The sequence below is a fragment of the Parambassis ranga genome, chromosome 18 (genome assembly GCF_900634625.1).
Source record: "Parambassis ranga chromosome 18, fParRan2.1, whole genome shotgun sequence".
Classification (NCBI taxonomy): Eukaryota; Metazoa; Chordata; class Actinopteri; family Ambassidae; genus Parambassis; species Parambassis ranga.
Genome location: NC_041038.1, coordinates 11,186,825 through 11,199,035, shown reverse-complemented (window position 1 = coordinate 11,199,035; position 12,211 = coordinate 11,186,825). Strand labels below are relative to the sequence as shown.

Genomic DNA, 12,211 nt, shown 5'->3' with positions numbered 1-12,211 from the left:
CCAAAAAAAAAAAAAAAAAAAAAAAAATCTCTGTGGTGCTATGTGTTAGCGCATTCAGCTGTTCACACCCACAGATGATTGAAAAAAATTGTCACTATTTTAGTTTATTTGCAAATAGTGGTGAGGACACTCTACATTTGCAAATAGTGGGCGTGTACGGGAGCATGAAGCCACGCCCCCAAATGCACACAGACAGATGTCTCTGTGGCGCTACAATCGGTTAGCGCGTTCGGCTGTTAACCGAAAGGTTGGTGGTTCGAGCCCACCCAGGGACGTTCTGCACATGTTTTCTATATCAGCAAATAGTGGTGAGTGCATACTGTATGTACAATATACAGATACAACCCCACCCAGGGACGTTCAGTCATGGAATTTATTTTCTATAGCTTTAAGAAAATGGTGAGATAAGTAAAAAAAACAGGGCGTCTTACCTTATCTGTCATCTGTATGTGCACACACCAAGCTGCATAGTCTCAAAGTATCTTAAAGTATCTGTTACTTAAGATGTGACAGTTTAATCCTGTCACTATTCCTCATTGTGTATTTGTTGCACTCTATATTTACAGTTTTATTTTCCATATTGGCATTGATACAGTGCTGCATGGAAATAAAGGGTGAGAAATGAGTCCAAACACAATAAAAGTTACAACTGCTGCAGAGCTGGTGGAGCCACTGCATCACCTACAGCACAAAACGTCTCTTTCATTCAGTTAAACATCTGCTGGTAGCATGAAACAGAATTTCCATCAGTCTAAAAAATATGCTAAAAGAAACTAAATCCTTCGCTTCAAACATTCACACATATGCCTCACTGCAGAAATGACACTGCTCGGAAGACCACAGAGGTTTATCAGTAAGGGCTGATGTACATTTACATGATACATTAAAGGGAACAACTGTGAGGGTGGGGACACTTTTAAATTGCCATATTGTTGTTGTCAGTTTGACATTTGCAAAAAGCAGCACACATATGAAAACACATCTGTCACACTGATTATTTAACAGACCTCAGAACGAACCATGGAGAACGTTGATGGTGCCAAATCAATATGCCCGAATTCAGTCCTTTCCATAAACAGAGTTTGTTTTTATTAACCCTGACTGCTGCTGGAGGAAAGGGTGAATCATGAAGAACACGATCTTATGTGTTTTTGTGGTACCAACTCAACAGGACATGAGATCATGTTGTACCATGCATATAGCCAGGGACACCATGCACACAGTGTGTGGTGACAGCAGGCAGCTCTAACCACACTGAAAGGATACTGGCTCTTCACACAATACAACAACTGTTCACTAAAGTTACCACCTCTTCATCCATCATGCATCTGTCCAGACTCAATGAACATAATTACCTGTTACACTGATGTGTTTCTTACACTGCAGCAGTGAATGAGGAACATACAGTTCTTCCTCATTTCACATGTTGTAACCTGCACAAAAAACAAAAATCCCTCTGGTGCTATGTGTTAGCGCATTCAGCTGTTCACACCCACAGATGATTGAAAAAAATTGTCACTATTTTCGTTTATTTGCAAATAGTGGTGAGGACACTCTACATTTGCAAATAGTGGGCGTGTACGGCAGCATGAAGCCACGCCCCCAAATGCACACAGAAAGATGTCTCTGTGGCGCAATCGGTTAGCGCGTTCGGCTGTTAACCGAAAGGTTGGTGGTTCAAGCCCACCCAGGGACGTTCTGCACATGTTTTCTACATCACCAAATAGTGGTGAGTGCATACTGTACATACAATATACAGATACAACCCCACCCAGGGACGTTCAGTCATGGAATTTATTTTCTATATCTGTAAAAAAATGGTGAGATAAGTAAAAAAACAGGGCGTCTTACCTTATCTGTCATCTGTATGTGCACACACCAAGCTGCAAAGTCTCAAAGCTCAAGCTCCACCAGATATGCTGTGGGCCATCAGACATCTGTGCAAACAAACATTTAAACAACAGTCAGAGGGTGTCATACAACTTTTAACTCACACACATATGTCTTATATTGACAAAATAATAACAAAACAATATACTGAAATGAGGAAGAACATACAGTTCTTCCTCATTTCACATGTTGTAACCTGCACAAATTCTCATATATTTCTTTTATATTTAATTAGTTGTTCTCTTATGCCCTCTTTGTTCACTGTTATGACTCCTAATAGACTTGAAACTGAAGTCTGTGGAGCTCTCAAGGCTGCTGTATGCAGGTTATTTCATTTTGCTTATGGGTAGAGGAAATAGAAGTTCCGCATGTTAACCACAGAACAGCTTCCTGAACGTAGGTGCCATGCAGCCCCTATAATGAAGCATGCAAGCATGTCTTTGTACACATATATGTTCTGTCTGTGTGCATCCACAAATGCATGTCTGGTGCTCTGTGCAGCACGTGCAACATAAAACTGTTTATGTGTTTTGCAATCATGTGCATACACTCTTTTATAAAAGCTTGGCGTGCCACCTCCTGACTTCCTGTTGTCTTGAAGAGGGGGAGCAAGTTAGAAAACCACAGACGTGCCACGTGATGGAGTGCGTCTGCAGGTTTCGGAGCAGCAGAAATCATCGCTGTCGATCACTCGATCAACAAAAAGCGAAAAGAAAAACTTCCTGTAAAAGACCCACAGGAAGTAAAAAAGAGGAAGAGGAAGAAAGTGGACAGAGAGGCGATGGAGACAGCAGATGAGAACTGCAGTCTCGTCACGGTCGTAAATGGTGGTGAGTTCAGTGAAGATGTTTTACACATTTTCTGAGTAAGAGCTTGATGGGAGGCTAAAGTTAGTTTGTTAATAGATGTCTTATAATGTGCAGTTTTTTGAAACATAGTTTGCAAACAAAATGTAACAAACTTTAAGTAAAATACTAAGAAAGGAAGTCTTGAAGTAAGAGTCACATTTGTATGTTTTCTCACTCAGCTTATCCGGTACGGTGCACTGAGGAAGTCCTTCTCACTGTCTTCACAGATGAGAGTCTGCAGGCCGCCATGGACTCACAGCACCTTTCTGTCTCCCACAGCAGCCCACCCACTCTCACAGAACTCAGACTGGTCCTCCTGGGCAGAAAAGGAACCGGAAAGAGCTCAGCAGGCAACACAATACTGGGCGGAACAGGAGGCTTTGAGAGCGGGAAGCCCACAGAGGAGTGTGTGAAAAGGCGAGCTGATGTAGTAGGTAGGAGAGTCACTGTGGTGGACACACCTGGGTGGGAGTGGTATTACCCACTTAACGGTAACCCCAACTGGGTGAGGAGAGAGACTTTAAGAAGTGTGACACTTTGTCCTCCTGGACCTCATGCGGTGCTGCTGGTGGTGCGTTCCTGTACTTCTGTCACAGATGACTACATCAGGGAGATAGAGGAGCATGTGGAGCCGCTGGGAAAACAAGTTTGGGAACACACCATGGTGCTGTTCACCAGGGGAGACGAACTGGGCCTGGGGTCCATGGAACAACGGATTCTGACGAGCGGCCCTGGGCTGCAGAGACTCCTCCAGAAGTGTGGCAACAGATACCATGTTGTGAATAACCGCAACAAAGGAGACCTGACACAAGTCAAAGAACTGATCAGGAAGCTGGAGTACATGGTGGACAGGAAGGCGCATGGAAACCATCATTTAGAGTTGGATAATACAGTCCTGCAGGGTCTGGAGGCAGATGGAAAAAGAAGAGCCAGAGAGAGGAGGAAGAAACAGCAGCAGATGGAGGCGCAGATCCAGAGGGGAACCATCAAAGCAGCTGTCATGAGTGAGTGCTTCAGTTTGTTGAATTTACCACACTATGTGCTGTTCTCACACATGGTCACTGTTATGGAAAGATTAGTTGTGAATACACTCTTTCACTATATTAAAGATAAACTTGTTTGTGAGACTGTTACATGTAGCGCTGAAGGTCACTGGGCGCGTGTCGTGCAGCTGAGTTTCATACATTCATCAAATGTGCACAGTCATTTCTCTAAAAATGTTAAAACTAGATGTGACAGAAAGTCACATAGACAGAAATATTATTAAAAATTTAGCATCTTTATGTGAATGATGAGTAAATTGCACTCAGGAGCATCAGGTTGGCAGACATATGACACCAAAAATAATCTTTCTGGTTTGGTTTTGCTCTGTTTACTTGTTTTGTCATCAAAAGGTAAGAAGGTTTTAATGCTTCTGGGTTTACAGTACTGGTTTGATCTGTACCTTTTTCCCATCAGGTGATGGTCCTCAGGGTTCTGAGCTTGACGCCCACCACTCCTTCTCCAAGGCCCCTCGCCGTCTACACGAAGTCCGACTGGTTCTCCTGGGTGAGCGTGAAACCGGAAAGAGTTCTGCTGGGAACACCATCCTTGGAAAAATGGGTTTCTTTGAAGCAGGGGCAGTAACAGAGGAGTGCATCTGTCAGCAAGCAGAGGTGGCTATGCGTCTGGTGACTGTGGTGGACACTCCAGGCTGGGAGGCAGGCGTGGCTGGTGCTACACCAGAGAGAGTTAAGAGGGAGATTGTCTGCAGTGTTGCTTTGTGCCCTCCAGGGCCCCATGCCCTCCTTCTGACTCTGAGGGTGGATACATTAGTGATTGCAGGACATGTGAGAGAACATCTGGAGCTTCTAGGAGAGGGTGTGTGGAGACACACCATCTTGCTGTTCACCCATGGTGATCAGCTTCGAGAGGGGGTGGATATTAAGCAGCACATCCAGGGTGGAGGCAGAGACCTGCAGTGGCTGCTGGAGAAGTGCAGGGGAAGGTACCATGTCATTAGCAGCCTGGATGGAGGAGGAAGAGCACAAGGATGCTTCACAAAGGTGACGGAGCTCCTGGAGAAAGTGGAAAAAATGGCAACAATGAACAGGTGTGAGGCCTTTTTCAGTTTGGTTCAAGAAGTCAGAGATTTGAGTCAACAAAGGAATGAAAAGTTCAACCAGCGCATGAAGGAGATGGGAGATAAATTACTTCGTCAAGAGGCAGAGCTGAAGAATATGAGAGAGAGGGAGGTGAAAAGAATCAGATGGTTCTTTAATAGAGACAAGAAGGTGAAATCACCAGGAAAGGCTGACATTCAGCGGGAAGAGGAGGATGACGACAGGAGGGTTGACGAGAGGAAGAATGACATGGGCGAGCTGGAGGAGAGGATGCGATGGCTGACGGAGGACAGAGAGAAAGAAATTCAGGATCTGAGCCTGGAAAATGAGAGAATCTGTGTCGCACTGAACAAACGTCGACAAGATATGGAGGAGGCGATGCTGAAGCTGGAGCGAAGAGAGAGAGAGATTGAGGATCTGAAAGAAAGAGCTGACGAGCAGCAACTGAAGCTGGTAGATGTTGAATGTACGCTTGCAGAGATGGCGCATGAGAGGAAGCAGATACACGATGCCGTCAAAGTGAAGAAGCAAGAATTAGAGAAATTGGAAGAAGCTGTAGAGCTCCTTAGAAAAGAGAAATCAGAGTGGATTGAACAATTTGACACCTTAAAATTAGAAATGGAGGAGAATAAAATACTCCATGACGAGTTGCTTGAGAGGAAAGAAGAAGAAAAAGACAGGCAGATAGCAGAGATAAAACAAAGACTAAACAGAGAAATGGAGAAACAGCAGGAAGAACTGAGGCAGAAAGCCTCAGAGGAACAACAAAGAATTCTTGATATTGCCAAAAAAGACACGGAGAGTAAAATCGAAGAAATAAAGTCAAAACACCAGAAAGAGATTGAAAAGAAAATGCAGGAGAAAGAGACAGAGATAAAAGAAATAAAACTGCAGCATCAGGAAGAGGTGGACAGAAAAGTGAGTGAGATGGAAAAACTGAAGAAAGAAATGGATAACAAGTTGAAAGAAAAAGCCCACGATTTGGAGAAAATCAAACAACAGCACGATGAAGAAAAACGGGACTTACAGCGAGAAAACCAAAGACAGATGACAGAGCTGAAAGACCAACAAATGAAACAGATAGCTGAGTTGGAACAAAAACACCACGTCCAAATGCAAGATAGTAAAAAAGACAAGGAGCTGATGAATCTTAATTACAAGAAAGATATGGAACAACAGATGCAAGAGAGAGAAAAGGAATTAGATGCTTTAAAACTGAAGCATCAAGAAGAACTGAAACAACAGCTTGCTAAGGAAACAGAGAAACAACTGCAGGACAGACAAAGACTGATAAGAGAGTGTGAACAAAAGTATACTGCCAAAATAGAAGAAATAAAGCTGGAACATGTGAAAGAGAAAGATATGCTGAATCAAAATCTGAAAAACTTAGGCAAACTAACAGAGGAGTTAAGACAACAACTCAAGAGTGAAAGGGAAGAAAGTGAAAAGAAAAAAGAAATACATGACAAAGAGCTGGAGGAGATGAAACAGAACATTGAAGTCATGGAGGAAAAACTGCAACAAAACAAAGAGAATGAAAGACGATATGAAAAAGACATCCAGGAGAAAGAAAGAGAAAATAAAGCCATAAAAGAACATTTGAGAGAACTGCAGCACACAGAAAAGGAAAGAGAGCGAACAGTAAAGCAAACAGTAGAAGAAAAGGACAGAGTGATTGAAAAGTTAAGACAGCATATTAAAGATGTTGATGAAATCTTGCAAAGAAAAGAAGAAGAAAGAGGTGAAATTATTCTGAACCAAAAGAGAGAGGCAGAGCAACGACTGCACGACAAGGAGAGAGAGATGGAGGAGATGAAACTGCAGCTTCTAAACGAAATGGATGGAAAACTTAAAGACAAGGAAGCTGAGATCAAAAGCGTTAAACAGCAGGTGGACATGAGGGAGACAAGGTGGAGGGATGAGCAGAATAGGAAGGACGAGCAGGGAGCAATGGAGATGAACAAGCTAATAGAAGCCATCAACAAGAAGACTGATGAAGTAACACAAGTGCAAAGCCTTATCGCACAGAGAGACTGTGAGCTCAAGGAGGCAAAGAGGTTGTGTGAAATCCATTTAGAGGACATTCAAACACTGAGAGAAAGCAATGAAAAGATTACCTTCAGTTTGGTTGAGATAGAGCAAAGTTACATGAAAAAGCTGCGTGAGAAAGAAGAAGAGCTCGACAGCCGGTCACAGAAAGACAGTGACAACGAGAAGGAGATCGTCCAACTGAAGCTCACCATTGAGCAAACAAAGACAGAGCTGAAGGAGCTCACCTGTAAGATGGAAACAGAGATGACGAGCATGATTCAGGAATATGAAAAGGAGATTGAAATAAAAAATGAGGACGTAGCATCAGTTGCGAAGGTGAAGGATGGTATCATAAGTCGCTTAGAGCAACAAAGTTCAGTCATCAAGGAGAAGTATGAGCAAAGTCAAAAGAAAATTGATGAGATGCAGGAGCAAAATGAGACGATCAAAAAAGAGACAGGAAATCTGAAAATCAAGTATGAGGAGCTGAAGAAGGAGAGCGAAGAGGAAGTCAGGAGATACGAGGAGAAAGTAAGAAGCATAGAAGTTAAAATCCAAACCATCCACGAAGAGAAAGAGATGGAGGTGAGGGCTTTACAAGAGGCAAATGGCAAACTACAAGCAGAGATAGAAAGGACGAAAGAGAGAGAAAGTGAGAACCAGAAGCAGATGAAAGAGCTGAGGGAGCATTTTGAGAGAGAGTGTCAACGCAGGGACGAGGAGATCAAAGAGAAATTGGAAAAAGAAGAATCAGATAGGGAACAAATTTTGAGAACAACTGAAGTAGAGTTGGCCAAAAAAGGATGTGTCCTCGATTCAAAACAGGAAGAACTTGTAGAAAAAGAGGAAAAGCTGGAAGGTAAAGAAAGAGAACTTCAAACAATACAAGCAAGTCTGGAAAAGAGAAAAGAGGAACAAGAAAAACATGAGAAAGACGTTAAGTTGAGAGAGCAAAATGTCCAGAAAAAGGAACAGGATCTGGAAAGCTTACTGGAAGCCTTAGAGGGCAAACAGAAGGAGCTGAGCTCCCATGGACAGGATCTTCAGAAGACGGTAAAAGGACTGAAAAATCAGGGGAAGGAGCTGAAAGACAGGGAGTACTACTTAAAGAACGAAGAGCAGGAGCTGCTCAACTGGAAGTCAGAGCTGCAGATCCGGAATGAGCATGTCAACTATACAACACAAGAGTTAGAAGAGATGGGCAGAGGCTTGGCTCTGCTGAAGGAGGAACTTCACAACAAAGAGAAGAACTTAAAGGAGTCGCTTCAAAAACTCAACAAGTGGGAACAGAATCTTACAGAACGGGAGGAGAAGTTGAGCAGAGGAGAGCGAAGAGATTTACAAAATGGTCAATGCAGCGCTGATGATAATGTGGATGAGGAGGATGCTTTCCACCAGATGACCTCAGCTGAGGGATTCAAAGAAAACCTGCCTTTAATGAACCAAGAGGTCAGTGAGAGGAGAGAAAGAGGAAAAGTGACAAATAGAGAAGAAAGGTCAAAGCTTGAGGAGGATCTGAGGATGGAAACAGCACCGTCAGCTGCAGAAAGCAACAACTGTCACCCTGAAACACTAAAAGAGAAGGAAGGAAGCGGAAGAGAGACGAGGAACAAGCTGCTATCTCAGGGTCACATAAGATCAAAAGACTCACATTTGAGGGTGGTGGTTTTGGGGGAGACCTGGTCGTCTCGCTCGCCAGCTGGTGTCACCATCTTGGGTGGAGAAGCTTCCAAATTTGATGGATCTAGCTTCAGGCCATGGAGAGGTCAGATAGCTGGGAGACACCTTGCCGTTGTTGAACCGCTCGGTCTGAGGTGGCGAGACGGACTTGACGCATCAAACACATCTCAGCAGAAAAGCATCCTGGACAGCATGCCCTGGTGTCACCCGGGTCCTCACGTCATCCTTTTACTAATACCGGCTTTCTTAACCTGCACACAGAAGTACAGGAGAGCTGTGGAGGAACACATGAGGCTGCTTGGAGAGGAGAGCTGGCGACGCACGCTGGTGGTTTTCACATGGGGTGAAATTTTAGGCGAGAGTGCAGAGCAGCACATCCTGAGGAACGGAGAACTGATGGGACTCGTGGAGAGATGTGAGGGCAGGTATCATGTGCTGACCAGCGAAAAAAGCAACTCGAGGATCGAAGGACTGTTTGAGAAGATAGAAGTCATGGTTACTCTGAACGATAGTGGAGAACTGTGAAGTGGCTGAGTGAATTTATCATGTAAAAACTGTTTAAATTAATGTTATGAGAACATACTTCAATAAATATAACTAGAAGTGGAAGAACTTGTCATGTCCTGAGTATTTGTTGTTTATTTGGCTATGACAATAACACTGCTGCACATGTGGTAGAGAAATCATTTCAATCATGAGAGACTCAGCGAACTGAATGAGAAAGATTGAATGTGCATTGGCGTCCTAGACCCCATCGTGAAGACCACATCCGGAAAGGGGGGGAAAACGCAAGAGAGCGGAGAGGCCGCTGGATCAGAAGATCCCCCCGGGGTCTAGACCTGGTGGTGGTGGAGAGCTGGAGGGCAGGAGATAGGAGGCCTGAACTGGCGTGGATCTGGTGGTGCTTGGGGTGGAGGAGGGTTGCCGGGTTCGATCAGAAGACAGCTGGAGAAGAGACGAAGACTTTTAAATTTCGTGCTAAGCTGTGATTGGTCAGGAGAGGGATGGAAAGCGACAGCTGATTGGTGAGGGAGGTGCTTTCTATTAAGCACCTGACTAAGAGAGCGGAAGAGAGGGGGAGCAGAGGAGTGAGGGATAGAGGGAGAAAGATTAGGAAGAGTGCTAATCTTCCTGATTGAACTTACGCTAAGAGCTACGTTAATGTTTGAAACCCAGGGCCGGCCCAAGGCATATGCGAGATATGTGGTCGCTTAGGGCCCCCAAGGGCACCAAAAGTCCATGATAAAATATATAGTTTATATTTTAAAAAATAACATTGATTAATACAAACGAGATGATATTACACATTCGGTACGTGTATTACACACAGTGCAGCCTATAGGATGATGAAGCATCTGATGCTGAAGTGGTGGTATGAAATTTTGCTTAGGGCCCCATAAAGGTTTGGGCCTCACAGACTTCTGGAAAAACAGGAACCCGAGCCTATGAAAGCCTAGAGTTATGGCCACCATCCTTCCTTCCTCTTCAGCCCTCATACCTCCGTAGATCAGCCCCACAGTCATGATGTGTTGTTTTGCCCGTCCAGTGTTAAATCCTCTACATTTAACAGCATATCATGTTTTTCTTTCTTCATTCTGAATGTAAATAAAGCAGTTAGTAGTGAAGAGAAAATTACATTTCACTGTGAAAATCTAAGTACAAACACCTTTAAATTATACCTAAGCACACATGCTTAAGGTCTTGCTTATTGAATGATTTATAAATATTCATAACTTATTCATTACTTTAAAAAAAGAGCTGCAAATTCAACATGATTTTTCAGACAAACCTTGACTGACCTGCAGCGTTTCCACTCCTCTCCACAAGATGGGGACCTTGTGTCAGCGTTGAGAGTCCACTCTGAGCACCAACGTAATCAGTGCTGACATTCACAGATGGATAGGGAGTTGATGGTCCAAGTATGAAGCTACTCAAATTTTTTTTTTTAACCGTGTTTTACAATTTTCTGTGTAAATGGCTACTTTTAAAAGGAAAGACTACACAAAGCCTGAGTAGCAGGCCCCTGCTCCGTCTTGACTAGAGGCATTTCAGTAGAACCAAACTGTCTCGCAATTATAACCACAGGGAGCCTCCTGCACGCTGAGAGGACTCCTGCTTTGACAAGTAAATTATGACTCTTGATGAGAGGAGTACAGCTTTTTCAGAATGCAATTTTTGACAGCCGGGAAAATGCGGGTGGATACATACAACAACTTCCATCATCTGTGGAGCCAGATGCAACATCCAAAAACACTCGTGTGCAATCATCAGGCTAATAATTATGGAGTGTGAGTGCTGGTCTGCATCTAACATGGCAGCAATGTTTTTTAATCTGTCCATTCAGTGTGAGCTGCCTTTACAGGCGAGATGAGAGGGTGTTGTGTCAAGATGGATCGCTGCTTCTTTGATCATCTCTGCATGGAGGGCCTGTTTTTCAAAGTGTCTGGGGAGAAATTAAGGGAAAAAATGTTGTTCAATTGCAGATGATGCAGACATAATTTTCATTTGGCAAAGTGCTTTAAAGACATCAGGTAGGAATATCCAAAACAAACCATAATATCTCATAAGCAACGCCCCTTTTTATGTTGAAAACTTTACATCATGCGTAGCCTATCTGTTATAACATCAGGAGATATATAGATTAGCAAATCTATATGTTTACAACTAGGAACTAAATGATGTTGTTGACACTATTTCCTATGACCTAGAACCAATTTACATTAGGTATGTATTACTAGCTAGCTTTAGCTGGATGTTTATGCTAAATATTGTAGGTTTAGGTTACAGTCACACCTAGCATCTACTTAACATGAGGCGTAGTGTTTCGCTACCAGCTGTATTCTGTGCTTGCAAATCATTACAAGATGCTAAATTAGCTAATTAACGCAACCTTGAAAATTGTTTGTTGGTCCCTCTATGTCCGTTACAAAGCCAAGATGGCTACCGCTGGGAAATGCAATCAAAAAGCATGTAAAGGTTGATAATGAACTGGGTGTTTTTGCGAGAAGCTAAGCTACGCTAAGTATTTCCTAGCTGTAATCTTATACTCAGCTAATGTATTTCTGCAAGAATACAAATAAAACCTAATGCTGCTCATTTTTTTTTTCTACAGACCAAAAAAAAAACCAACCTCACATTTAGATAAACTGATGGTCGGGTTCAGCTAATGAGCGAGCATGCAAATGCGTTTTTTAGTTGAACTATGACCTCTAAAGGCCATTCAAAAGAGAAAAATCACAGCTATATCTGTGAGTTTAAAGGTGAATCCTTGCTCCATATCAGCACTGTTACGCTGAAAGGTGCAAACAGTGACTGATGAAACCACTTTTGGGCACTCATTTCGGTTTTAGCTGGCATTAGTTCAGATTAAGGCAACATGGTAACCCTAATTTATCTTTATTTGGAGCCTTTTAAGGTCCTGAATGAGGCTTTCTGGGAAATATGGATGGGGCCACATTTACATGCACCACAATAGACAGGAACAGCACAGTCAATCATGTCTACAAATGTTGGAAACAAAATTACCGGGCTGTGTTAAAACAGAAGTTAATGGTTTGGCTGATTTTTATTAAGGTCTGTGCACTCTCATTTGAATAATGGTCTTTCCAGCACTGTTTTTTCTTTTCAGTACTTGACCTAGGAAGGAAATAAATGTGATTC

General features: G+C 43.0%; 1 protein-coding gene and 2 non-coding genes across 4 annotated transcripts; all 3 read left to right on the top strand.

Moving 5' to 3' along the window:
- The first annotated feature begins 198 nt into the window (after window positions 1-198).
- On the top strand, window positions 199-275 carry trnan-guu (transfer RNA asparagine (anticodon GUU)). Its single transcript has one exon. It is a non-coding gene; the product is annotated as a tRNA-Asn (tRNA).
- Window positions 276-1,622: 1,347 nt separating this feature from the next.
- trnan-guu (transfer RNA asparagine (anticodon GUU)) lies at window positions 1,623-1,696 on the top strand. Its single transcript has one exon. It is a non-coding gene; the product is annotated as a tRNA-Asn (tRNA).
- A 757-nt stretch (window positions 1,697-2,453) lies between these two features.
- On the top strand, window positions 2,454-9,230 carry LOC114451063 (trichohyalin). Of its 2 annotated transcripts, none has more exons than XM_028429594.1 (3): window positions 2,454-2,720; window positions 2,966-3,742; window positions 4,197-9,230. In XM_028429594.1, the coding sequence occupies exons 1-3, from the start codon at window positions 2,672-2,674 to the stop codon at window positions 9,074-9,076; spliced, it is 5,706 nt and encodes a 1,901-aa protein (XP_028285395.1). In that variant the 5' UTR covers window positions 2,454-2,671; the 3' UTR covers window positions 9,077-9,230. The 2 variants fall into 2 exon arrangements, with proteins under 2 accessions (XP_028285395.1, XP_028285394.1); XM_028429593.1 differs by having other exon boundaries at window positions 2,918-3,742.
- The last annotated feature ends 2,981 nt before the right edge of the window (window positions 9,231-12,211 follow it).

What these genes read in the sequence shown, in the direction of transcription:
- LOC114451063 (XM_028429593.1), top strand. Translation starts at nt 2,672, where the DNA reads ATGGAGACAGCAGATGAGAACTGCAGTCTCGTCACGGTCGTAAATGGT. An exon ending in CGTCACGGTCGTAAATGGTG is followed by an intron (nt 2,721 to 2,917) that starts GTGAGTTCAGTG and finishes TTTCTCACTCAG; the next exon opens with CTTATCCGGTACGGTGCACT. An exon ending in CATCAAAGCAGCTGTCATGA is followed by an intron (nt 3,743 to 4,196) that starts GTGAGTGCTTCA and finishes TTTTCCCATCAG; the next exon opens with GTGATGGTCCTCAGGGTTCT.